Source organism: Euprymna scolopes, chromosome 41 (genome assembly GCF_053919585.1).
Source record: "Euprymna scolopes isolate OS-2025 chromosome 41, ASM5391958v1, whole genome shotgun sequence".
Taxonomy (NCBI): domain Eukaryota; kingdom Metazoa; phylum Mollusca; class Cephalopoda; order Sepiida; family Sepiolidae; genus Euprymna; species Euprymna scolopes.
Window position 1 is genome coordinate 1,589,237 of NC_136522.1, and position 23,829 is coordinate 1,613,065.

At 41.7% G+C, this 23,829-nt stretch overlaps 2 protein-coding genes across 3 annotated transcripts in view; one reads left to right on the top strand and one right to left on the bottom strand.

The window, feature by feature from the left end:
* Nucleotides 1–23,829, top strand: part of LOC145266294 (uncharacterized) — a 109,131-nt gene that overhangs the window by 38,539 nt on the left and 46,763 nt on the right. The window lies entirely within an intron of this gene.
* LOC145266370 (uncharacterized) lies at nucleotides 533–3,341 on the bottom strand. Its single transcript, XM_080121993.1, has one exon. It carries the CDS (start codon nucleotides 3,339–3,341, stop codon nucleotides 1,269–1,271), a length of 2,073 nt encoding a protein of 690 aa, XP_079978119.1. The 3' UTR covers nucleotides 533–1,268.

Genomic DNA, 23,829 nt, shown 5'->3' on the forward strand with positions numbered 1-23,829 from the left:
GCGCAATGTTTCAGACTGCTTGGCCCCGCTACGTGGTATACTATTATGTAGGGTTGCTGGTCGAGAATTCTGGCCAAGTACCCGTGGGTAGCGTTTGCTGGCTGTAACGTTAGCGCATCCTGGTATGGTTTGGTCTCCGTCGTCCCCGGCTTTAGGCTGAATTCTCTCTCGGTTTCCCAGCGATAGATCCAGGTGTACGGCCGGATTTGTTTGCCGTTGACTGTTTCTCCGTTAACTAAGTTGTTGAATTGTTGTTGTTCCTCTCGTTGGGTGCTGCTGCTGCTGGTCGTGGCTTCCATCCTGACGGTCTGGAGCGAGTGCTTGATCTGTGGTTTATGTGCGTCTTTTATAGCACGTATATGCGTCGTAAGAAATAAGAATCTGATGCCGGTTTTGTAATTATCTCTGTAAGTAATTGAATTATGCTGACGTTGATGAATTTTGAAAGTAGCTGGGTTATTCCAGCCCAATTCATCCAGCCCCGACACACCCCCTCTTGGATTTTTTTCATATTTACACCATACAAACTTTGGGTTAAAACTAAGAAATCTGCAATTTCAGCCCAGTTGGATTTCAGGAACATATTTTTTTTCACAGTTGGTTTCGGCCTGGAAATCAAAAATTGCTATCTCATGACGTAGAATTTTCGACTCCCGGCGTTTTACAAAATTTGCATTTTTGTTGCAAAAAATAAAGCTCTGGAGCTAAATATTCACACATATAAGGTTTTGAGGGCAAGGAATCCAAAAATCATGGTTAGAAAGATGGCAAATGAGAGGAAGTACCTTATTTTTACCATTTTAGGTGGTGCCGCAGCACTTTTTTAGAGCTTGTTTGGGGCGATATTTTATTGAGAAAAAAACATAACTGTGGTGCTTTGCCAGACTTCTCCTTTGGATTTTTAAAGTGACAATGGGTTGGAAATTACAAAAATCAAATAAAACCTTTCGGCATATTTGACATTTCCAGACACTAAAGCCTCAAAATTGGCATTTTTATAAAAATTTAAGGATTTTTTGGTGAATTTGGCAACAATCTAATCTTAAGTTATGATCAATATCTAGAGCTGAAAAAAGACTTGGATCGGCTCATTATAGCCCATTTTCATAATATAATGTCAAATTACATCATATAAAAGGATATGGACCCCTACTTCACAGTCAAAATGGACAAAAAAATAGTCGAAAATAAAAGACTGATGCATAATCTAGTTTATCATAAGAAAAACTGTCAAACAAATATAAAACAGACATTTGTTATAACTCCAACTATCGACTTAATCTGTCAAAATAGTTCTGAGTCTTATTTTTCTCCTCCTTGGTGATGAAATATGTTCTACCATTCACTGAAATACTTGGGGTCTGCACTCTCATAACGACCTTGCTTAGTGGAATATAGCCTCTATCCCTATTAGTTGGCCAGTGGAATTGATGTGATGGTCCATGTGGATGCAGGAATTTGCAAGTAAGATCTTTCTCTTCCCTGTTGACACTCTCAATCAATGCTAACCACCAATATCCATCAAAAATGCAAGTAATGTAGTCATTGCATTTGAGCAACTCCAGAGTTTCATCTAGCGGCGTAGGCATGTCCAGGAAAGAATGGTCGATAAAGATCGTTGTGTCAGCACTCAGTTGCTTGCCCTGAATAGTAAACTGAGAAGTTGGTTTGAAATAGTGACAGCTCCTTGTACCAGGCACAGTATCTCCCAGTTTATATCTCATTTGAAGTTTCTCTCGAACTGAAACCATGTCTTCTTTGTCGATCTTTAGAAACATGATACCAGTGATCGATGATCTGCAAAAGTCTGCAACAGCATGAAAAGTGAGTATTTGGTCTTTTATTGGCCTTTGCAAGCTGGCACGGAGAACTTTGCGTTTGACAGCCCCACCAATTCCATCACAGGGTGATTTGCCATGGCTAGTTGCAAAAAATGCCCAAGTTGCATCAATTCCAAAATCTGATGAGTGATGGCAAAGGTTAATAAATGCTTTGAAGTTTTTATATTGGGCAGCACAGCCATCGCTGAAGTACTCTACACTCTTGATCCAGGGAAATTTCTCTTTGATGTACAACATCACCATTCTTTGCAGTTCATGCACAAAACAGGTGTCATGCTCAAGGTCATCTGAAATGATGCATAATGAGATCTGTTGAAGTTTACCATTGTTATCTTTGTAATAAATTACCACTGGATGTATGGTACACTGGTCTTTGTTCCAGTGATATCCCTGGATCTCATCTTGCACCACGTAGTGATAATTTTCCGCAAAGTCCAAGAGAAGTATACATTCGGTCTCAGTTATTTCTTCTCTTCTCTTTTTTAGATACTGCGCTTGGCTCTTTGCTGTGAAGGAATGGGTCGTTAGATTATCAACATTGTATACCAATATCTCTATGAAGTAATCTACATCAGCCATCTGTGTCCGTAGCATTGTCCTATCCACACTCTCCCACTGACTATATGACATCTCACTGTCAATTTCCAATTCAGTAAATTTATCTCTGATATACTTCTCTAGAGCAGGGAAACCTGGGCATTTAGGACAACGGTGGACCATACATTCAAGACTATTGGTGTCGCAAACTACCAAGGCCATCAAATCTTTGTAAGTGATATTAAAATTGGGATTTTCAGTTGGTACATTAGCAGCACTCTCATCTCTGGATTCTTCAGCTTTCCTTCTGAGCTGAGTCTTGACAGTTGAAACAAAGCAGTCAACAAGCAATTTGGTATTTTGATGGTGGGTGCAAACACAAACTGAATGAGAACCTGATGTCAAGACGGTGACGCACCATTTTGGACGGAGCTCACAGAACTTTGAAAGACCTATTTTGTGTTCAGGATAGCTTTCTTTGTAAGCTACATAAAGCTCCTTAAGATTGCATAATAGGAGCCGTTTCTGGACATGAACTTTATTACCAATGCTCACAAAATCTTTCCCTCCAGGCATTAACCGTGAAAATTCATTGTCCTCATAGAAAGCCAAGACAGAATTGATAACCTCTTTTGAGAGACCTCTCCCCTTCTTTTTCTGTGGCAATGAAAGAATACCTCGATCCTTTTTCAGTTGCCGTGCTTCACGTACTATATATTCAGAGACATTGAAATATTCAGACACCTCTTTTCGAGACCAACTTTCCGGAGCTAAAGTCATCAACTGGATCCTCTCACTGGTTTTCATTTCTTTATTCTCAAGTTTGTCCTTCATTGCATCCAACAAACAATCATAATCTTTTGCCTTTGCCACTAAATCCGTTTGACTCGTTTGGCTGCTAATAGGGCTTCCTAATTCAGGGCTAGAGATGTTAAGGACTTTGACAGCTGCCTCTACTTGCATTTCATAGTTTCTTTCTAATTTCTCTCTGACAATATTGATTTTTGTGTGCTTCTGCATTCTACCGGTTTTTATAGGGGATATATCAAACATCATTAGACTGTCATTCAGTTTCTCTCTCTTTTGTTCAATTTGCGACTCATTTTCAAGGTCTTGGTTGTCACTTCCTTCTGTTTCACTTGTATCTTCTAACTTCTTGGCAGCTACTTCACAGTGACGGCAAAGCTTCCAGCCAGGAACAACATGGTAGCCCTTCTGCTTTAGCATCTCAGCCATGTCTAACTTGATAGCACGATCACCCTTTACCTTTCTTTTGTGCTTCAAAAAGATGTTGCAGCACTTTGTATATTTTTTCTCAAAGTAATGCCCCAAATGAAATTCGTGATACCTGCAAATGTTAGCAACGGTTTCATCAGTGAGTGTGACACCAGCTCTTAATTTGAGCACAGTTCTTACATCATGCTCTAATGCAGTTATTGGTGTTGAAGATGGCTTCAGATTGCGGTGACATGCACTCTTCATTAGTAATCCAAAAGAACATTGAGGAGCACTTGTCATCAATGATGTATCTCCTCCCTCTCGTTTCCTTGGTTCAGAAGACATTCTTAATTTATTGCTCTGGAAGAAAGATGTGAAATAATAATTCACAATGAGCAGAATATGCAATACTCAACTGAATCAGAACTTTTTGAGATATTGGAATCAGAAAAATTTTAACCTAATTTCTGATTCCAAAAACAATTCTTTTAATATCATTTTAAACTTAATTTTCCACTGCTGGTACTGATAAATATTTATTGTTTTTAAACTATTAGTAAAAATAAACTTTAGATCATAATAACATCAAAATAAGGTGTAAATTTAATTTACTTGCATAAAATAAACAAAACAGAAATTGAAACTTCATGAAAATTCGTTCTTAACCTTTAGAAAATGCAGTTTATTTACAAGTTTATAAAAAAAATGGTTTTCAAGAAAAATAATATCAACTTTATTGTCAATTAAATCAAACGTAGAATATAAAACGTGCCTTTTTTATAATTTATTTATTTTATGCTTTTGTCCTCTATGACAAGGCAAAAGATGTGAAAAAGAACATCTTACCAAGTTTGTTTAATCTTGGCCATGTTAATGTTACTGATAAAACTTCATAAAATCAGTAAAACCACGTCCCTTTCCTCCTAACCTTAAGTCCTGATGGTAATACGAATAATGAAATTTAATAAAATTAACAAAAGATAAAAAGTATATGCGATGTGGATGTAACAGGGTTTTTAATAGTTCACGCTCCGCTGCCGTTGTCGTTCGCGACTGTGCTCGCCTCCGAATCGACTTCCATACCTGCTTCGCAGCTAGCAGTGTAAGTAGGATCAAGTTTAATTCGTTTAGGTGGGGGATCGAAGTAGTCGTCCAGTCCCAGGTAATGCTTTGCTCTGAGTGCCCCTCGCGATAAAGCTCCCAACACACCTGTTCCAGCAGAGTCCTTGTAGAATTGGTCATCTGCTTCTTTGGTCTTGCCTTTTCCGTAGTTGAAATCGTGTCTTTTTGCGGCCCAGTCCAAGCGATTTAGGGGAGGCAGGTATTTTTTGTAGTCGAGGTTTTTGCCCTGAATAAAACCTGAATCGCATACTCCATGGAAACATGAGAAATACCAATATTTTGCTACAGATAAGATGCCATCATCCAAACACGAATCGCATTGGAATTCGGATGACGAAGCAAATTCTTGTTACATTAATTCCTTCGACAGAATCTGTGAAACAACAAAGTTTTTCCAGTTCACAAATTCTTCATGACATTTCAGACATTTGCAATTTGTTTTGGCTCTGTCCAAAGTTTTGATGAAACATGACTCACATACTCCATGAAAACATGAGAAGCATTTGAAGAGTCTAGTTGTCTGTAATACCTTTTTTCTTTTCTTTGTGAGTTTATTTTATTGTTTCTAAATGTATAGTGACATTTTTTAAATATAATTTTCTTTTTTCATCCTGTTTTCTGTCGTGTGTGTTTGTATTAGTTTTTTCTTAATTGTTTTGTGTATTTTCTTCTTAATCATCAGTCTTTCATATATTGTGTAATTGGTGCTCCCATCCTCATGTGTGAATGGTAGGTGTATGATGCAAAGGTCGCATAAGAAACCAAACATACCGATATATAAGAAATAAATGTAGATTTATTTAGATAAAAATGCAAGAGAGAATAAGTGACAATAAGAGTTTGGTAAAAAGAGATGATTGGAAATGTTGCTTGTGGTATTGGAATGCGTTATTGTCAATCTTTACTTGTTAATAGTCCAGCGAAAAGAGAAAGAAATCTATACAAAAGGAAGTGACGTAGTTGCATTGCCCTCTGGTGGCAAGGCATGTGTTGTGTTTGTGAGTTTGTTGGCTGGGAAATTTCAATTCCCACAAATTCTCATCTTCTCCAGCAAGAGTTAATAAGTTATTGTGGACAGTGACAGAAGGAGACAGATCTGTCTTCCTTGCCAGTTGAGTCCCCTGATGATTTTTGTGTTTCTACAACTGGCTAAAAATAGTTCCTAAGAGACAAATGTGGAACCCGTTCTTTTTGGCCCGTATCATGTGGCATACCTCGAAGAGGTTCCGCCCGAATTCGACTGGATCGAAACCGTGATACTCGGCCCATGCGTCGTAAATGTCCAGGCTTTTTTGTACAGTCCAGTAGCGGTTTCCGTCCATTGAGAACAGGTCCTTTTTCTGTCATATCTGCTCGAATATTGGTGTCACTTTTGTTTGGATTTGCAGGTCACTGGCCGCGGCCTGCATTATGGGCTGAATGTTTTGAGTGTTCGTGAAAATGTGTTCCCATGTATCACGAAGTTTAGAGTTTGTAGACTGCTTGCAGTACAACATGACCTTGGCCATGTCGGTGCTGTTGCAGCGCCGCATGATGTCCAATATGAACTTGTATTTTTGTCCACGTAGTGTGGACTTACCAGTGAAGCCTGTCTCAACATTCGGTTCCTCAGTTTTCTGCAGCGGTTTGTCACAGATTCTTCTGTAGATCGCAAGTTGCCCGGGCGTCTCCATGGTGTTTGTCCTCTCCCTCATGAATTGGCACTTCGGCAATTTAAGCCTCAGGCCGTGCTCCCTCAGGCTGCTCATCACCTGCCGCAGGTGGACATAGTGCTCCTCCGGGTTCCTTGAAAATATCAGGATGTCGTCTAGGTAGGCCATGGCAAAGTGGGCCCAGATGGCCAATGTTTGGAAATAGAGGTGAAGCATCATCACAAATGACTTTTATAAGATTATTTTCAAAACTTTTGAGGCATATGATCAACTTGGGTTCATTTTAATTAGATTTTAACTGATATTTGTCTCTGAAAACAGTTCTGGGACCAAATTGACCTATTTTGGCTGTGTCACAAAATGTCGCGAATCTACCGAAATTTACTAAATTCAGAGAAATATTGAAATAGGCATTATTTCAGTTTGGATTGAGATAGGAAAGTGGTTGAGGGCTTGTTAGAAGCGTATGGCCAAGGAGAACATAATGGAAGCAATTCATGTTGAGCTAATATACCAGTTTATGTATTGGCTTTTATAAAGTAATGAATCTGTCTGAAATTGTGTATTTCTGTTGAAAATTGCACAGGTAACAATACAAACATTATGTGTATTATTGAATTTTCTCAAAACCTCACATAAAGATAATATAAATTAATCAAGAAAAATGTCTTCAATAAGGCTTGCATACCAGTTCTTGGACAAGCCAAACAACCGATTATGTGAACATATGGCACACTGGCCCCAGATCGCCAAACTTTGGAAATAGAGATTAGGCGAAGTCTTACTTTGATTTTTCTGGCATTTTCTCGTTTTTTTTTTCAGTTTTATACCCAAGTACAGAGTAACTAAAGCATATTTTGACTTAGAGAAAGTGTATAAAAGGATACAGGAACCAAAAATGCTTTGATTTTGTCTAAATTCACGAAATTAGGAGAAATTATAAAATTGGAGTAGTTTCGTTGACTCAACCGAGATAATTCAGTTTGTGTTATGTTTCTCATTCCATACTGGCAGATAAGAATATAAAATAAAACAACAAATAAATCACCATCTAGTCAAGAAAAATGTCTTCAACGAGGCTTGCATACCACCGCTTCGGTAGACCTACCAACCGACCATGCGACCGAATGGTGTGATCGTCAGCTCCACATTCCGTGCAAAATTTTCTTGCCTGAAAATGAGTGGTTATGTTCTGGATGATTGGATCTGATCGTTCCAGTAACCTGGCCATTACATCAGTTAATTGGAGCAGTGGGTCAGTTTTCCTCGACAAGAACTGCAAGTAGTTGCGAATGTCTTTGTTGTTCGACTCTAAGCATTCCTCTGACAGACTTCCCAGTCCATGAGCATCATTTAGACTCATCAATTCTGTTGAATGATGAAGAGTCCCATGCAAGGTGTGATTCATCATGACCCATGGGAAGTTGTCACACAAATTGTATGAAGTCTGCTCACAAAGTTCTTTGAACTTCATCAGATCGATCTTACGTGACGACGACACAACCGATAGAACAGTGGAGAGCTGACGATGAAGGAGAAGCAGGTTTTCTCGGTGTTTTTCATCAACTAATTTTTCGATTGAAGCTAGAACTTCCTCTGAAAAGAAGCGACGGCCTTGTGGACCATTGGTTGATGTCCCACCTTTTCCACCAGCAGAGTTGACTCTATCAAGATACAGGCCTGTCTCTGTGTAGATCGCTTTGAGAACTCGATCCTTCGTTCGACTGACAGGTTCACCACGAACGTCGGACCTCTCAATCCACTGTTGGTAGTCAGCATGGCACCGATACAAAACCTTCAGGAACCACGTTGTTCCATTGATGTACGAATGAGTCACAGTGATGCTTGATTGGTCAGATGTTGTGAGTGGCTTCTTGGTTAATCCTTGACGAGTCTCAAAATCTCCTTGTTTTGCTTTGACTTTACCATTCTCATCAACTAGTTCATTGTACAGCTCGAGAGAATTCTTTGCCGATCTGTTAATGGGAAAGCCCTCTGCAACCTTGGTTCTGTCAGTCCAATCAGCCCCTCCCAACCCTGAAATGTCCCTTTTGAATTTCAGATCCTTCATTGAATCGTGTACTATGACATTCACATCATATCCTTGACCATCAGCAGTAACAAAAATTCCATCTGAAGCCAACTCTTGGCGTGCTTTGTCTGTAGTGGGAACGACCATATTAAGATCTTCATCGGTCTCTTTCTCCCTGATCAAGAATAGTGGTCTTAATGTTCTACAGTTGTTTGGCGAGTGATTCTGCCACAGACAAAAAGAAGAACCGTCCTGGTAACGAGCAAGTAGTTTCAGTGGTGTAATGCCATACTGGAACATATTTTCAGTTGCGTCCAGCATACTTGTAGACTTCCACACTACTTGTTGACCAGCACCGTCACATCCATCTTTAAACACCATTTCAAGGACACCATCTCTGCATTTATCTTTTATGATTTTCTTAGGGATCAAGGATATGATGGACTCGATCGTCATTTTCACTAGGTCCTTGTACTGCACCTGAACTCCACTGTCATCAAGAACTGGGGAGATACTGGGGCGGAGCTTTTTACGTCCCTCCAACAACTCATTGCTGGTTGGAAAATAGATTCCCTTCGCAGCAAGTATGTGCCTCATCTTTCTCATTTGCTCCCTACTCAACGTTAATGAATGCATCAATGCAATCGCTTCATTGATCTCAAAGGAATGAATATCGTTCACATTGGACGAAAATATCTCATACCCAACTCGAGCTGTCTTCTTTTCCGATTGAATATTCACACGATGAATCATATATCCTAGCAACTGAGTGACTGAAAGCTCAGGACATTCCTTTGCAGCGTATTCTTCAATGTAGTCGAGCAGACCCTGTGTTCTTTCCTTCTGCATTCTCTCCCCTAAGTTGACAAAACTCTTCCTTTGCTTCTTTCCAACTTGTGGACAGTTCCCTTCCATTTCGATTTCTTCTTTCGATGCTTGAGCAAGGATTTCGGTGTTTGCTAGGCGTTTCTTTTTCAATCGTTTGAAATGGTTCCATGCATTCAAGAAGAAGCCACTGATTTCTTTGTTTTCGTGAAAACCATGAGTTTCTCTGAATTGGCGAAAGCATTTGGCATATTCAGGTGGTTTGGTACGGCATAATGCAGCCTGACTAATGATGGCTTCGAAGACCTGATATTCTGTGGTGAGAACATTGTTGCCTGCCATCTGAATATGATAATTTCTTTTTTTTAAACTTCAGTTAACCCGATAATAGCCTGTAATGAAGAAAAAAGCATAGACATTAACTGAATGGTCATATAGAATAATAGAATACTCAAAATATTTGATAGAACATGTAAAAGCAAATTAAAACTTTGGCAAAATGCCCGAATTTGGTAATTTGGTCCCAGATCCCGGAAAAATGAAAATTCTATTTGTCAGAAAAAAAATTTACTGCTAAGATTTACAAAACAAATTTGACATAGTTAGAAAGGTCTTAGGCTATATTTTTTGAAACATATATACTTTGATATGTAAATCTTAGCGGTTTTTGAGCTATTTGAGGAATTGAACAAAAAATAAATGACAATTTTGCTGAAACATTAAGCTAAAATTTCACTAAATAAGCTTTTATCTTATCAAAATTTCATCTATTATACCACAAACAAGACCTCTGTTAGAAAAAAAAGATGAATTTAGTTATACAAATTGAAAAAATAACATCAAAAAATCCATTATGGCATTTTATTTACAAATTCTGGCTTAGTTTATATGATAAGGTTCATATGTAGTCAAGAATATGATCTCGACACGATTTTGAATTTCCGCTAGGTTTGAGATAGCATAAAATCACTTCACGTGATGCTACAGACCTAATTTTTTTTTTGTTTGTTCAGAAATTTTATTTACTTACAGAATTTCTATAGTTCAAGGTACATAGAGAAAGTTTTTTTTTAGGCTATTTCCACGTCTGGGCCCACTGTGAGGTAGTTTGTCCTCTCCCTCATGAATTGGCACTTCGGCAATTTAAGCCTCAGGCCGTGCTCCCTCAGGCTGCTCATCACCTGCCGCAGGTGGACATAGTGCTCCTCCGGGTTCCTTGAAAATATCAGGATGTCGTCTAGGTAGGCCATGGCAAAGTCCTACATGCCCCCCAGCACAATGGACATCAACTGAGTAAACACCCCCGGAGCGTTAGCCCACCCAAAAGGCATCATTCTAAAATGAAATAGCCCGGCATGACAAGTTAAAGGCGGCCTTCTCCCGATCCCTCTTCTTTAGGCTCACCTGCCAATAACCCGACCTCAAGTCCAGGATGGAGAAGCACGTGGATCTCCCTAGCAAAGCCAAGATATCATCAATCAGGGGAAGGGGCACCGCCAACAGCTTGGTGACGGCATTCAGCCGCCGGAAATCTACAGGGTGGCCGAAAAGTCCCAGGACGCTATACATGTATTTTTAATAAAACACAGTATTTTTTAATGAAACACAAAACATATACATTCAACAAAAAAAGAGAACTTTATTAGAAACAAAGCAGAAAACAACTAGAGTAATTTAGTGGTCTAGGGGATCAGTATGTTGGCCCTCGTTGTTCTTGCACAATTCCATTCGCCTCCAGGTTCTTTGTGCCATTTTTTTTAGAGAATTCCTTGATACGCTAGCAAAAGCTGCAATAATCGCATGCTTTAGCTGATCAATGGTTTCGTATCTAATACCAGAAACTTGACCTTTAATTAAACCCCATAATGAGTTGTCTGGAGTGGTCAAGTCGGGGCTTCGTGGTTGCCAAGCAAAAGAATTTGATCCGCGCCCAATCCATCGATCACGAAAATCTGCATTTAGCAGCGCTCTCACAGGAAGTGCATAATGTGCGGGTGCACCATCTTGCTGTAGCCATACACGATCCTTAATACCAAGTTCTATTAACTTGGGAATGAACCAGTTTCTAATCATGTTGGCATATGATTCCTGATTGACATTGCCATCAAAGAAATAAGGACCAATCAAATGTTCAGATGTCAATGCAGCCCAAATCATGACATGTGGAGGATTATTTTCAACTTCTTCTTTGTAAAAGGGGTTTTCTTTAGCCCAGAAATATATGTTTCGACTTTTAGAACTTTTATAAATGGCGCATTCATCGCTGAATATTATCTTTCTGTGATTTCTTGGACCATCAGGAAAGCGTTTTAAAAATTTCTCACAGAATTTTTTTCTTCGATCCATATCTTCATCTGACAACTGATTTACCGAGATGGGCTTATAAGCTTTGACATCCAAGTCCTTTTTCATATGATCCATCATGGTAGCCCTTGGTATTCCAAGTTCAGCAGAACGTTTTCTGGTGGATTTCTTGGGAGACTGTTGCAGTGATTCTTGAACACCAGCACACGTTTCCTTTCGTGTTTTAGGCCTGCCACTTCTTGCCTGATCCAGAACGCTACCTGTTTCAAAAACTTTCTTCTCCCACAGATACAGATTACTTCTTGATAGCACGGGCTTTCCAAATCTTTCTGTGAAAGCACTTCGAACATCTTCCATAGTCATGTCATTCCTGATGCGGTCGTGAACCCAAACAGCAGCAATTAAGCGCTCCTCAACAGTAAATACACTGATGTCAGTCATAACCTGAAAAAATAAATGAAATAAATTGTTTTAACAACATTAGAATATTAAAATCAATCATATTTAACAGCATTAAAATATTAAAAATAGTGTCCTGGGACTTTTCGGCCACCCTGTACACAGAATCGGTGCCCCCCATCCTTTTTCTCGACCACTACTATCGGGAAGCTCCAGGGAGAGCCTGACCTCTCTATAACTCCTGTTTCCAGCGTTACATTTACCGCTTCTCTCACTAGTTTTCTCTTATGAAGCGGTGTTCTATAAGGCCTTAGTTTAATGGGCAGGTGTCCACCCGTGTCTATCCCCACCTCTATGGTCCGGGTCTGTCCCAGCTCCTTATCTGTCATGGCTATCACATCCCTGTTGTCTCTCAGTAACTGCCTGATTTCGTACCTATATCTATCCGGTACTACCCGTACCTTCTCCATCTGCCTCAGAGGGCGGGTGTAGGCTAACTTTTCTCCCTTCCCGATGGTCACGTTTGTATTCGTGGTGTTTGCCACCAGTACTGGGACTGTCTCGCATCCCTGAACCACGCCCTCGCTCAGTCACTCCCTCCTCGTTGTCTGTATACTTCTCGGTCGGGTCTATCTGAAACACCCTTCCTTCCAGTCCATCCGTGCCGTCCACCTTGCCCCCACAGGACATGACTGTCCGTGGGGGAAGACTCTCGTCTCCCTCGGCCTTCACCGGAAGAGGAGCGTATTCTGTGAACCCCCCCCCCCAGTGGGATCTCCACCCCTCCCACCGTCAAGGTGGCCGGGCTGAAACTCAGTGTAGCTCCCCTCACCCTGATCCAGTCTCCACCCAGAATCATCTCGCTACACAGTCTGGATACCACATAGAAGGGAAATCTCACCCTTTGTTTCGCTACTTGCACCGGCAGCCATACCTTCCCCATCACTGACAGCCGACTACCGTCGGCCTGACTGACCTCTAGGTCCGACAGGTATAATTTTCTCCCTCCCGCGACCGCATCATAGATCCCGCGTCTATCAACAAGATCGATGCCCCAGTGTCGACTAGTGCCTCTACCCGGGTGGTCCCTACCACCACACTACAAGTAAATTCCTTGTCTTCCGTAAGCAGGGACAGCACCTGCGCCTTCTTCCCTTCTCGCTCTGGGGCTTCCTCCCAGTGTTCTCCCACCGTGGACATTGGGGCTGGCAGCAGCAGTCCCCTCCTGGTCTCGTCCTCCCACTCTCCCCTGCACTGCAGCGCCTCTCTCGAGGCATTGGACAGTCTGGACTCCCTCTATACATCCCAGAGTTCTCCTCCCAGGCGTGACCGCCCCTCTGGTGGGAGCAGTCCTCCCTGTGACTGGTCCTCCCACCCAGGCGGCTCTCTCAGAACTGGCAGTTGGTGGCAAGGTGGTCATCCTTGTTGCATATCCAACCTGCGAGGGGTTTAGATTTTATGGGGGCCACCCTGCTCCTTACTACCCCTGGGGAGGTCTTAGGTGGGGTACCCCGGTCATGTGTTCTCAATCCCCATCCCTGGTTTCCCGCCACACCACACCATTGAGCTTCGTGCCCAGACTGTCCACAACGGGTGCAGCCGGGACCGGCCAGGCGGGATGATCTCCCAAGACCGGTGGCCTTCGCCCCCACAGGTCCAGCACACAAATCCAGGCCGGCCCCGGGCGAATCCTCCGGACCCATCTCATTCTGTTCCCCAGTTCCCCGCTCCTATTTCGCGACTTCTCCCCCATTATTCTTTTCTGCAACCACGCATAGTTCTTAGCTATTTTGCGTGCTTCCTCTTGCGTGTGCGGGCCACCCTTTAGCACCTCTATCTTGGTCGCTTCGTCCTGCAATGGATCCACCATCGTGTCAACTAGCATTGCTTGGGTTGTGGGCATATCGCAGTGTTTGGTCACTGGATCCGCCAGCACCGCCAGTTCCTGCATGCGGTTGACCAGTCCATCCACATCCTCCCCGTCGGCCATCTCTATTCGAGACAGCTCGGGCACCGCCTGCACCGTGGTCTTTTCGCTGGCGAATTTCCTCTTCACTTGATCGCGAAAATCAGACCAGGCTATGTGTGGGTTACTTTCCAAGCATTTGCATATATATTCCGAGGCCGCCCCGGTCGCCCCGTCGCAGGCCAGCAGCACCATTTCCCTCTCTGTCAAACCATAAACTAATCTTTTCTTTTCTTTGATCGCCAACCACTCCTTAACTCTCCTCGGGTCTCCCCCATATGCGGGTATGCTAACCCCCCATAATGGCCGCTCCATGGTCATCTGCAGCTCAACAGTCTGCTCTGACCCCTCCCCCATCGATTGACCCGCCCCGAATCCCTCCTGAGAATGCATTGTCATTATTTTTTTTTTTTTTTTCCACCCAATAACAGGGCTACTCCTCACCCCCTACAAGGTTGAACAGCACCCCACACAAAACACAAACAGCCGCTGAAACCGAGCAAGGTATACAAAAGAGGGAACCAGCAAAAAAAAGAAAGGACACCCGGTCTGCTGCACCTGTTTTCTTCTGCAACTGGCGGATGGTTAACGAGCTGTCCAGACTGTATACAGTGCGTTACTTGCTTTATTGCAGATCACATTTTCCTTGATAACTTTATTACTAAACGTAATTAACTGAAATTTTGTACAGCTATAGAAAACACATTGATAAGTTAGTCCATAAAATTTTATCCAAATATTCTTACTATTTCAAAAGTTATAACAATTTTTGAAACATATGAAATTTTTACTGTTTCTCACTTTATTGCAACGTATTGAAAATACAGTTTAAAGGTAATAAAAGTATGAATTTATTTGTTAATTTAATTCAAATTAGTAACAGTAACAGATATATAACCATATAGAAATCAAATACAACCCACAAAGCGTGACATTTTAACGAAAAACGAATTATTTATCAACATAATTTCCCTTCCTTGCAATCACCTTAAACAGTCTATTATCAACAGATGAGGTTAGTTTTTTTATTTGAGAAGGTGTTATGGTCCTAGACACTTCAAGAATTTTATTCCAAAGGGCATCTTTTGATGTGAATTGCCGTCCTCCTTCATAAACCCCTCTTTTCAGAATTGACCAAAAGTTCTCTATTGTGTTCAGAGAACAAGGCGGCCAGGTCATGAGTTTCGTCTTTGATCCACAGAGACTCAAGGTAGGATTTGATAGCTTTTGCAGCGTGAGATGGAGCGTTATCGTGCATAAAAGTAAGGCGTCTACGACGAAGAAGTGGAAGATCATCCAGCCAAGGTGACAAATGCTCCTCCAAAAACTGGATGTATGTTTGGCTGGTAAGTTTAACGCCGTCAGGCACTCTGAAGGGTCCTAAGAGTTCATCTCCAACGATTCCAGCCCAAAACATAACTCCTCCCCCTCCTTGTTGACGCCTGATACGATATGGCATAGGATCTCCCTTAGGACTCCAAACTTTAGCCCATCCATCTGGACCATCCAGCGTGGCTCTCGATTAAAACTTGTTGAAAGTCTGTTTTCATGTATTTTTGTGCCCAAGCTATGTGTTTTTTCATGTTGGTTTGGTTCAAAGGAGGTTTTGAAATGGGTTTTACGTTTCTTGCAATTTCGTTTAAAATACTACATCTTGTTTTTCTTGACATTGCAGCAACGCCAGCTTTTATAAAAATAGACTTGCTGGTGTCATTTGGGTCCTTATTGACTTCTTTGCTTATTTTTCGCATGTCACGAGGAGAAATGACCTTTCTTTTGCCCTTATCCTTACGTGGTGAAATCTTTGGCTTCTCCACAAAGGATGCCACAGTTCTTTTATCTCTACCAAGTTCTTCTGATAACTGGAGAATTGTAAGACCCTCTGCAAGACCTGCGGTTATCCTGTTCTTCTCTGGTGCAGTCAATCGTCCATTTTTAGGCATTTTTAGAACTCCTGCAATAAAGCGAGAAACAGTAAAAATTTCATCTTTTTCAAAAATTGGTATAACTTTTGAACTAGTAAGAATATTTGGATAAAATTTTATAGACTAACCTTTCAAAGTGTGTTCAATGGCTGTACAAAATTTGAATTATGTTTAGTATTAAGAAAGTTATTAAATAAAATATGATCTGCAATAAAGCAAGTAACGCACTTTATACTAGGTGATAGATGTCCCAAGGATAGTGAATCTAACTGGGCTCTAACATGCTCTAATAGGGTTATCAATGATTGACGTGACCCCCATCATTAACATTAATGATGGGGGTCACGTCATCTGTTTTTTTTTTACCTGATAATTTTTAAATAAAATAGAATTGCATTGCATGGGTCCGAGCCCTGATGCGGGTAGTGCCACGGCCTAATATCATAGTCATTGCTTAATATAGTTTTTAGCTGTGACCTAATTACTTGACCTACTTTTGTAATTTTCAATCGTCGCTGACGCTGATTCGATGATGGTTCGTTTGAATTTCTTTAACGATCCCATGTCTGATGGTTGATCTGAAAGAGAATATCGAACATGCGAAATAATATTGAATCATGCGAAATAATATTGAACCATGCCAATGTCATATCAGTTCAAGATGCAGTATTATAAGAACGATTTGAGTTTAGTGTATATATATAGTTTATTTACAATATGTACATCATCGTCAGTGTGTTTTAGGAAATATTTACAAAAGTCCATAGAATCATTGATCAGTGTCATTGATCGTATAGTTTATCAATCGGAGTCACTGAGCACTTCCTCACATTCTAAAAATAGCTGTGACGTCAGCCCTCGTCCGGTGATCTGTCGTAGGTACAGTGCTAATGTGTAGTTTATGATTTTTTTTTTTTTTTTTTTTTTTTTGGGGGGTCACGAAGATGTCGTCGTCAGGCTCCTCAGTCTCTGACTCACTGAGCACTATCACACCGGAGACCGGTGTGTCCTCGACGAGTGTGTCCTGTGAGAAGCTCGGCGCCGCGGGGCTGGGTTGGTTTATTCTTGTTGGGCACCTGTGTGCTTTGCAGCCGTGCGTTTTGCAGTATTGTGTTGGTTGGTTTTCGTCTATTTCGCAGGGCTGTACCATCCAGTCTTCTACGTCGGAGTCGTCGGAGATGCGCACGTTTTCTACTTCTTCTCCGGCCATAAGGTCCTGGAATAATTGTCTGCGTGCCTTGCAGTACCCTGCTTGTTTGTCTGGCGACAACCCTTCCACTGCCTGCACAGTGAAGTGTGTCGATGCCGCGGGTTCCTCTATGTCCTCCTCCTCTTGGAACTGGTATGTTTGGTTTGTGTAGTCCATGACGTATTGTCTCCATACGGTCAACCACATCGTCGGATTCAATTCACGGACTCCCCAACCTTTTAGTGCCGGCATCGGTCGTTTTGTTTCGTATAGGAACATTCGGTTGTGCATTGCCGTTCGTTCCTGGGGTACGTGCCGCCATGGATCGTCGTTGGAAGTCGAGAGACACAGTGTTCTTTCGAGGTAGCGTTCTGCCTGGTGTTTGACGTTCACCGCAGTTGTCGTCCCTTCCAGGATGCATTTTCCTTCCTCTACATTTTGTTGGGTAAACCACATTTCGTCAGTGTATATTAATGTTTTGTCTACGCATGATCCGAACGTGAAGTTGTCGGATGCTTGGCAGCGCATCCTGCCGCAGTTCATGAGGCCGTTCCTGACCGATCTAAGCACGTACGATTTGCCCGAGTTACTGGGTCCCGTTATGTGGAACCCGTTCTTTTTCGCCCGTATCATGTGGCAAACCTCGAACAAGTTTCTGCCGAACTCTACTGGGTCGAAATTGTGATACTGCGACCATGCGTCGTAAATGTCTAACGACTTTTGGACGGTCCAATACCTGTTTCCGTCCATGCTGAAGAGGTCCTTTTTCTGTCTTATTTGTTCGAAGATTGGTGTCACCTTCGTTTGTATTTGTAAGTCGCTAGCTGCCGCCTGCATAATGGGTTGTATGTTTTGCGTGTTAGTGAAGATGTGGTCCCACGTTTCACGCACTTTCGCACTGGCAGATTGTTTGCAGTAGAGCATGACTTTAGCCATGTCCGTACTGTTACATTTTCGCATGATCTCGAGGATAAACTTGTATTTCTGTCCTCTGAGGGTCGATTTTCCAGTCAGGCCTGTGTCTACTGTTGGTTCCTCTGGTGTCTTTAATGGCTTGTCGCAGATTCTTCTGTAAGTGGCGAGTTGCCCGGGCGTCTCCAGGTGTCCTGCAGCTACCACTGAGCGTTTTGCCGGGTCCATCGTCAGGTAACTGCAGAGACCGTACGGGTTGTAGATCTTTTGGCAGGAGATTTGGTAAGGGTTGATTTGCCGTTCGCTTTGTAGTTTCTTCATTTGCACGTAAGTGTGCTCACATGTCGGGTGGTTGTGGTGCCACGTGATCATGTGGAAATGGTCTACGTCTGCGCAGTGTTTTAAGCTGCTTGGTCCTGCTACGTGATATACGACTATGTAGGGACGCTGGTCGAGAATTCTGGCGAAGTAACCGTGGGTGGCGTTAGATGGCTGTAAGGTTATGGAATCCTGGTATGGTTTGGTTTCTGTAGATCCTGGACTTAGTTTGAATTCTCCCTCGGTTTCCCAACGGTAGATCCAGGTGTAGGGACGGATCTGTTTGCCGTTGACAGTTTCTCCGTTCACCAGGTCGTTGAATTTTTGTTGTTCCTCTCTTTGGGTGCCGCTGCTGGTCGAGCCTTCCATCCTGACGGTCTGGAGCGAGTGCCTGAACTCTGGTAGATGTGCGTCTTTTATAGCGCGTTAATGTGTCGTAAGAAATTAGTTTGTCGCACCCTAGCTGTAATTGGCAACAAATGGAAATACTGCTGCATAAAACTGCTTACCTCTTGCAATTCAGATTTCATTGACTCAGTAATATTAGATAATTCTACTTGTAACTCTCGTAGATTTCTCGTTAGCCAATTTATATTTACTCGGTTTTTGGCTAATTCCATTCTCGTGACATTTAATATCGATACGCTCTCTCTAGCCACCTGAGCTAAAGTTTTCTGATTCCTTTCCACATCAAGCAACTTTCGCCTGATAATTTTCACATCATCCTCGGATACTGTGCCGAACAACACACTTAACGCTTTTCCCACTATACGAATTACTGCCCTCTTTGGTCTAGCTTGTAACAGCCCAATGTCTTTTAGATACAAATTCATCTCCTTCCATTGATATTCCATAACCCTAGTTTCTTGCCCTAAGGAAAATAATAGCTTCATGTACCCTTCCTCCTGTACATAGTTACTGGCTACATCTCATCTTTTAACCCGTCCAACAGCATTCTGTAAGGTTTAAGGTCCACCACTAAGGTAATTAGCCACTTCGACCTGGCAATTATGACTTCACTAACTTTCTTAAAGATAGTATTTCGTTCATTCCTCTACGCATTTGCCGAGCAAATCGCAATCACAATCATCAGCAAAATTCTTCGGTCCATTCCTGCAACGAGATGCAAGAACAATTCATTCTTCATTTGTGTACACCTTTTTATTAAGTATTTATCTTTCCCTAGCCGGCTAAAATTCTCTATAACACAGGTAATTTATTTTGAGACATAGTTAAGGACCAGATGAGATCCACCACACCCGAAGCAAAATGAATGGAGGGGCCCTTCTCCACCCACCAGCCTATCCGAGCATCGCCAACCCCAACCGATCCAAGACGCGTCTACTTTGCAATACCTCACTCACTCAATCTAATCTTGGGGCTCAGCATTCTTGGCTCCCCTCAACCGATATTTAATGGGTATCTCCCCTGTTTCAGGGATCCCTTTTTCTTTCTGCCACCTCTCACAAAGTTGGGCAAGAGGTATCTCATCCTCTGACTCCCAATCACTTCCACTGGTTCTATTTCCAGTATTTGACATCAGCGGCTGTTCATCGACTTCTCGATCTCCAGGCTTTATCATTTTATCTCCTAGTTCCGTTACTTCGAAGACTCGTGGGTCTTCTATCAGGTTATAATCACTTTCCTCGCCTGATTCTTCCTCCTCAGAATCTGCTAAAGTGACCCTTCTCCTTTTTCATCGTGTTGGCTTTAACTCTGGTCCTTCCCAAGTATCTATTCTAGCCAACTTTAACTCATTTGCATGGGCTTGTTTCACCTTCCCTGAAACTTGGTCCCATATCACAAACGTGACCGGTCCGGTCTGATCTACGATTCTATAATAAGGCTCCCATCTAGCACTCAATTTGCCCTGTCGCAGATTAACCTTATAATACACTGGGTTTCCAATTCCCAGCTTTACTTCCTCTCTTCCTTTATTAATTCTGGCATTATGCCTTTTCTGAGCACGGGCGATTCTTCGCCTCGCTTGCGCGAATATTCTATGCTGCTTCTCAATTATTAACACTAGTCAACACAATATTTTTGGCGGGCAAAGTAAGACTGGTTTCTGGGGTTTTCAAGGGCGCTGAATCCGAATCTGACATTAGTTTTTTTCAAATTGGCTCTAGTTTGTGAGATATCACAGGGGGGTCGTTTGTCTGAAATCACCCATTCGCGACCATAGCTAAACGTACAAAAAACGGCTAAATAGTGCATAAATGTCAGATATTGATTTTTATGATAATCTTAAACCACAAAGACAGTGTAAAATCTCAATCTAACAAGTTAAGTTAGATATAACATCATTTTATTTATCCTATAACTGAACACTTTTCATAGATTTCGAGGATATACAAAAAATTTGCTAAAAATTTGCTGAATTTTAATTCTCCAAGTGAAAAAAAACATTTACATAATCAGTTATATATCATAAATTAATGCAAAGCATTATACACTAGATTCTTAGTTACAATGAACACACAAAACAATATTTTATTCACAAAACTAAAATTGACGTTTATACGATTTTCGCTTGTGGGCAACTTTTGGGCAGTCTCTCAAAAGGTTCCAGCAGTAGTCTGCCATCATGTGCTCATCCCATTTGCCTTGATACCTCCTTCCATTGTTTTGATGTCTTGATGGAATCTCTCTCCCTGCTCCTCACTGTAATCACCAAGATTACCAGGAAATCTGCCGAGGTGGCTAAACAAGAAATGAACTTTAATGCTCATATTTGCCCCTAGTTTTCCGTATGCAGTAAGCATCTTACGGACCAATTGCTTGTAATTGTCAGCTTTGTGATTTCCCAAAAAGTTTGTCACTACATCTGTGAAGGACACCCAAGCATTTAACTCAACCGTGTTCATATGATTAGTGAAGTCAGAATCCCTCATGAGCATTCGAATCTGAGGTCCATCGAAGATGCCACCTTTAGCTTTTTCGATGGAAAGACCTGGAAATTGCCTGCATATGTACTTGAAGCAATCCCCATCCTTGTTCAACGCCTTAACAAACTGCTTCATGAGCCCTAGTTTTATGTGCAATGGAGGGAAGATGATTCTATCCCTGGGTACCAAAGGCTCATTGATGACGTTGGCTGTGCCGACTTCGAGACTTTCTCGTTCTGGCCAGTTCTCCCTTCTCCAGTGCTGGATTCTTGCTCTGCTATCCCACAAACAAAGAAAGCAGGGATACTTTGTGTACCCACTTTGCTGACCAAGCAGAAAATTCACCATTTTCAAGTCCACACAAATCAGCCATTTATGAGTGTTGTAATTCAGCTTTTCAAGAACAAATTTGATAGCATCATACTCTTCTTTCATCTTGGTAGAATGGCCAATTGGTACAGGAGCAAACTTATTGCCATTGTGCAAAAGTACAATTTTTAGAGTTGCTTTCGAGCTATCTATGAAGAGACGCCAATCTGCTGGGTTATATGATGAGATCCCCATGCAGTTAAGAAGTGCAGAAACGTCATTACAAAAGATCAGGTCGTTTTTAGAAAAGAAACGGAGCAAGCTGCCTTCCCTTGTCCTATAGTATGTTACTTTTGTGCCAGAATCAAGAATGTTTTTCTCTTGGAGTCGTGATGCAAGAACTTCAGACTGCTCCTTCGACAAACAAAGGTCTCGCACTAGGTCATTAAGTTCAGATTGATTGAAAAGCTGAGGGCCATTTGAGGGTTCTTCATAGTCACTACATCTATCATCACTTGATATTGAAAGATCAGCTGGAATCTCTTCGGTTTCATCGATTTCAGGCAAACTGGTGAAAACAGGCACAGGTAGATCCTCAGAGTGCGCAACAGGACGGATAGCAGAATCCAGGCTTGGATACTGCCAATTTGCTTTCTTGTGCTTGTTAAACCCCGTCATGTCATTGAGACAGAAGTAGCAGTCATCAAAATGATTGTTGGGCTCTCTCCACACCATTGGTACAGCAAACTTCAACTTCAGCTTACCGTTGGTCCAACCGCGGAGACTTTCTACACAGGTTTTGCACACCATATGTGGGGCCCAAGACTTGTCTTGGTCACCAAGTATCATATCGAAGTATGCTTTGTATGCCCTCTTGACAAAGTCTGTAATATTCCTCTTTTGTTGTGCCATCATATACTGTCCACAAATGTAACAAAAGACATCCGGTTCATATCTGCAACATCTTCTAGAAGAACTCATTTTCTCTCTGGAACTCATTTTCAACTGTGGAATTAAAAAGAAAATTCTTAATTACTGTTTAATTTATACTGCAACTATATTTATGGAACATGTTATTAAGTAATTACAGTATATAATTATATAAAAATTCTCCCTATATAAATAATTATATAAAAATTCTCCCTGAAATACTTCAATATATACATAATCATTATAATGATTCAATAATATCAGAAAATTATTATTTACTGCTTCTATATTGAAGTATTTCAGGGAGAATTTTAGCAGTTTAGGCTTATTTGGGGCTATCAGTATCTTCTAAACTAGAGCCAATCTGGCAAAACCAATGTTATATTCGTAATCAGCGACCTTTAAAACCCCAGAAAACACTCCTAGATGGTCTGCCAAAGAAAAAAAATAAAAATTTGTTGACCAGTGTAATTTATGGTGATCCTCACCCATGTACTTTCGTCGTGGCTTTAGCAAATTGTCCACTAGCAGCACTACATCTCGCCCAAATATCATATAGTATGGCGAGAATTTTGAAGTTTCATTCTCACAAAATCTCACTGCAGCTAGTGCCCGAGTTAAATATAAATCCCAATTCTCCTCATTGTCCTTCACCAATTTGGACAATACATCGGCTAAGGTTTTATGGAATCTCTCCACCTTAGCGTTGCTCTGCGGGTGATATGGAGATGTCGTCACATGCTCCACCCTCAAACTCTCCAATGCCTCACGCATTATTCTATTTACATTCTCGGGTCCATTGTCTGTGACTAATTGCACAGGTGACCCATAACGAGGGAAGATTTCAATTAAAATCACATCTGACACGGTCTGTGCCTTTCTATCAGGGAGGGCATATGCTTCTGGCCAATTAGTTAGCCAATCTACAAAACTCGCTATATATTGATTTGCCCTGGGGGTCTCTCCATATGGACCTGATATGTCCATACTGACTTTTTCAAACGGAAAATTCGGTATGTCAGTCTCCCTCAAGGGGGCCAATCGCTGCCTCCTACCCTGGACTTGACATACCTGACAGCCATTTATATACTCTGTGACTTCTACATACAATTTTGGCCAGTAGTGCTTTCGGCCGATTAATTCATGGGTCTTATCAATTCCCATGTGTCCCATCCTCTCATGACACTGTACGAGGATTTCCCTTCTAAGCGCTCTCGGGACAACCACTCTCAGTCTGGGCTCTTCCTCAGCCCCAGATAGGTAATATAACACATCGTCATGCACTATTAACTTCCTTGCTTTTCCAGCCTCCGCTTCTTTCCTCAAGGCTAGTATCTCTTCATCCCTCTGACTATTCTCGATTACTTCCTTCCAGTGTGGGTCACTGACGATCACTAAACTACCCGTTTCATCTTCCTCAAACTCAGGTCTACCCTTCAAGGTATGCGCATTTAAGACATTC

Coding starts and splice junctions, on each gene's coding strand:
- LOC145266370 (XM_080121993.1), bottom strand. CDS start 3,341: ATGCAAGTAGAGGCAGCTGTCAAAGTCCTTAACATCTCTAGCCCTGAA.